At 53.7% G+C, this 3,070-nt stretch overlaps 2 protein-coding genes across 5 annotated transcripts; both read left to right on the top strand.

The window, feature by feature from the left end:
- Positions 1–225: 225 nt before the first annotated feature.
- Positions 226–2,025, top strand: KVP17_002070 (uncharacterized protein; the record flags this gene model as incomplete). 3 transcript variants are annotated; one of them, XM_068518016.1, is made up of 2 exons in its annotated part: positions 226–1,417; positions 1,445–2,025. In XM_068518016.1, the coding sequence occupies 2 exons, from the start codon at positions 226–228 to the stop codon at positions 2,023–2,025; spliced, it is 1,773 nt and encodes a 590-aa protein (XP_068375907.1). The 3 variants fall into 3 exon arrangements, with proteins under 3 accessions (XP_068375907.1, XP_068375909.1, XP_068375908.1); XM_068518018.1 differs by lacking the exon at positions 1,445–2,025 and having other exon boundaries at positions 226–1,437; XM_068518017.1 differs by lacking the exon at positions 226–1,417 and having other exon boundaries at positions 1,483–2,025.
- An 87-nt stretch (positions 2,026–2,112) lies between these two features.
- On the top strand, positions 2,113–3,070 carry KVP17_002069 (uncharacterized protein; the record flags this gene model as incomplete). 2 transcript variants are annotated; one of them, XM_068518015.1, is made up of 1 exon in its annotated part: positions 2,113–3,070. In XM_068518015.1, a coding segment is annotated over one exon (958 nt), but the record flags the coding sequence as incomplete, so codon positions are not given. The 2 variants fall into 2 exon arrangements, with proteins under 2 accessions (XP_068375906.1, XP_068375905.1); XM_068518014.1 differs by having other exon boundaries at positions 2,113–3,030.

Genomic DNA, 3,070 nt, shown 5'->3' with positions numbered 1-3,070 from the left:
ACAACGTTCGCATGATCAGCAATGGATCGTGTGGTTTCATCGACTTCGACAACGCTGAAGGCGTTACGGAGGCAATCAAGTGGAACCAGACTCAGTACGCCGGCCGCTCCTTGAGGGTGAATAAGGCCAGCGATAAGCCTCCTCGACGATCGTAGTGGTTGCTTGTCGTGTAGTTTTGTGGTGGTAATTGGTTTTACTGTGACACAACTTCCGCGTGACAGAAACATGGAGAATGCGACATCGCATCTAGACTGCGCTCGAAAGCAAAATGTTGAGCTGGACGCGCTCAGCAGGCAGGTGGACGTAGCTCTCGCCGCTAGTAGCGTCACCAGATCACAACATGCTGAATTCCGAGTAGCTTGGGATGAGAACATGAGGCTTCTCAGCCACTTGTCCCAGGCGATGGAGAGCAGCGACGAAGTGAGGCAGGGAGCGTACGAAGCATTCGCCAGGACGAGCTGTCTTCCCTCCTCGTTGGAGAACATACTATTGAAAATGCGCACGGCAGGCGCATCAGTGATCGAGCAGACCTCTGCCTGCGTGGCCTCGGCGGAGGAGAAGCGCGCAGTCCTCTCCAGACTTGACGAGCAGATCAAAGAGATGTGCGATGCTGAGGATGGCCTGTCGGCAGCGATCCCGCTCGAAAAGGAACAGTTGGCGGGGCTGGAGGCCTCGCTGGACGTAGTGGACTTCAAGTATCAGGCACAAGAGGCGGCGGAGATGCAGAAACGGAAGACACGAGCGACAGAGTGGGCACTCCAACTCGGAGTCGACGTATTAAATGCCGTAGGCGCCGCGGAGGCCCTACGTCGAGAGTTGGCGGTGGTCACCGAAGCAAATGAGCGGATACGGGCGGAGTTGTCGCATATGAAAACTCAAATGGAAGCGGAGCCGGCAGTTGTGTCTGAAATCAGCGCTCTCCAGGCTGACAAGGAACGTGTGCGTGATGAGCTGCAGAACTTGCGCAGCCGAAGCGATGAGTACCGGTCGCAGGTCGAGCGCTTGCAACAGGAACTGAAGATGGTAGATGATCAACTGCTTGCATTTCCACAGTCTAAAAAGGCCGTCGAGGCCGAATGTGCGAAACTGCAAAAGGCAGAGGAGGAGGTACTGAAGGCTGAGAAGATGCTGCGGGAAGAAACCGCTGCATTGACCTCGGAGACGCTGCAGTTAGAGGCTAAGATGGCATCCATACGGAAGGAGTTGACCAGTTTGAATGCTACCAAAGAGAAGAAGGAGCTACAGCGGTTAAGAGGGGCAATTGACACGGCAACCAAACGGCGTGATTCGTTGAGAGCGGACATCCTCGCTCATGAGCAAGCTAAGGACCAGTCGGCGACGACGGTGCAGGTCCGGCTGCAGGAGGCGACACAGCGCAGGCGTGAGATCGAGGAACACCGGCAGCAGGCCAACGCAAGTGAGAGCCGCACGCCTTAACAAGCAGACTTCCAACGGGCACAAGAGAGATGTGACGCTAAACAAATGGTACTGGATGAGAAGAAGAGAGAACTGCAGTCGATGACACTGGTTGTGGACCGGTCTCAAGCGGATGTGGCGACTTTGACCAGGCAGATTCAAGAGTATGTTCGTGTGGAGACCGAGAAAACGGAAATGGATGTAAAGCTTATGAGCTGCCAGTGCCAAGAGGTGCAGCAGCTCGTAGAGGACGAGAGAGTCATTCACAACGAGAACATTATACGGATGAATCAAGACTTCGAGAAAGAGAAAGCAACTAGAGTATCGAAGCCTCGGCGACCGAAGAGGAGATTCGGTGGGATCCGAGGGACCCCTGAGGTGGGCGTCAGAGATCGTATAAAGAACGCCTTAAGTCGAGTGATGACGCCACACAAGACTCCAACAACCCCCAAAACTCCAAGTAGCGACAGAGCGGCGCGAGCACGCTTACTGAATAATAGTGGTCGCAGCCTGTTGGAAGCGTCCAAATTGAAGCGTCGGTCAATACGACACCCATCCAAAGGTCAGGGAGCCGACCTGTTTGACGAGGGCCTGGACTCGATCGCGTGATGTCTGCAAAAGCGTACGGTCCGCCTGAAAATGTTTCCACTACCTCCCCGCAAACTAACTTATGAACTAATTTCCATTTTTTCCACAATGCCCGTTCAGGAGTCTTCCTCAAGCAGCTCGTCCTCGGTCGTTCCACAGACCAAGAAGTCCAAGAAGGTCACTAAGAAGGTGCCTGCTAAGAAGGTCACCAAGAATGAGTCCTCCTCATCATCTTCCACCAGCGCGAAGCCTGCTAAGAAGGCTCCCGTCAAGAAGACTCCGGCCAAGAAATCTAAGAAGGCAAGCTCCTCTGACTCGTCATCGTCGGAGAAGAAACCTATCAAGAAGGTCCCTGCCAAGGCCGCCAAGAAGGACAGCTCTTCCTCTGAGTCCTCTTCAAAGGAGCCCGTTGCCAAGAAGGCCCCTGTGAAGAAGGTCCCTGCGAAGAAGGCCGCTAAAAAGCAGAGCTCCTCTGATTCATCGTCGGAGAAGAAGCCTGTCAAGAAGGTCCCTGCTAAAAAGGTCCCTGCTAAGAAGGACAGTTCTTCCTCTGAGTCCTCTTCTGAGAAGCCTGCTGCTAAGAAAACTCCCGTGAAGAAGACTGCTGCTAAGAAGGACAGCTCTTCCTCTGATTCGTCGTCTGAGAAGAAACCTGTCAAGAAGGTCCCTGCTAAGAAGGCTGCTAAAAAGGAGAGCTCCTCTGATTCCTCGTCTGAGAAGAAGCCTGTCAAGAAGGTCCCTGCCAAAAAGGTCCCTGCTAAGAAGGAAAGCTCCTCCTCTGAGTCCTCTTCCGAGAAGCCTGCTGCTAAGAAAACTCCCGTAAAAAAGACTGCTGCTAAGAAGGACAGCTCTTCCTCTGATTCGTCGTCTGAGAAGAAGCCTGTAAAGAAGGTCCCTGCTAAGAAGGCTGCTAAAAAGGACAGCTCTTCATCTGAGTCCGAGAAGCCTAAGAAGACTCCGGTCAAGAAGGTGAAGGCCGATTCTTCCGACTCCGAGTCCTCTGATGAATCGCCCAAGAAGCGCCCCGTTGACGACAGCGACAGCGAGGAGGCCCCTCCTCTCAAGA

The sequence above is a fragment of a genome (genome assembly GCF_019968985.1).
Source record: "MAG: Porospora cf. gigantea B chromosome Unknown PgB_NODE_2853_length_3070_cov_97.8182, whole genome shotgun sequence".
Lineage (NCBI taxonomy): Eukaryota > Apicomplexa > Conoidasida > Eugregarinorida > Porosporidae > Porospora > Porospora cf. gigantea B.
This window is presented reverse-complemented; position numbering and strand designations above follow the sequence as displayed.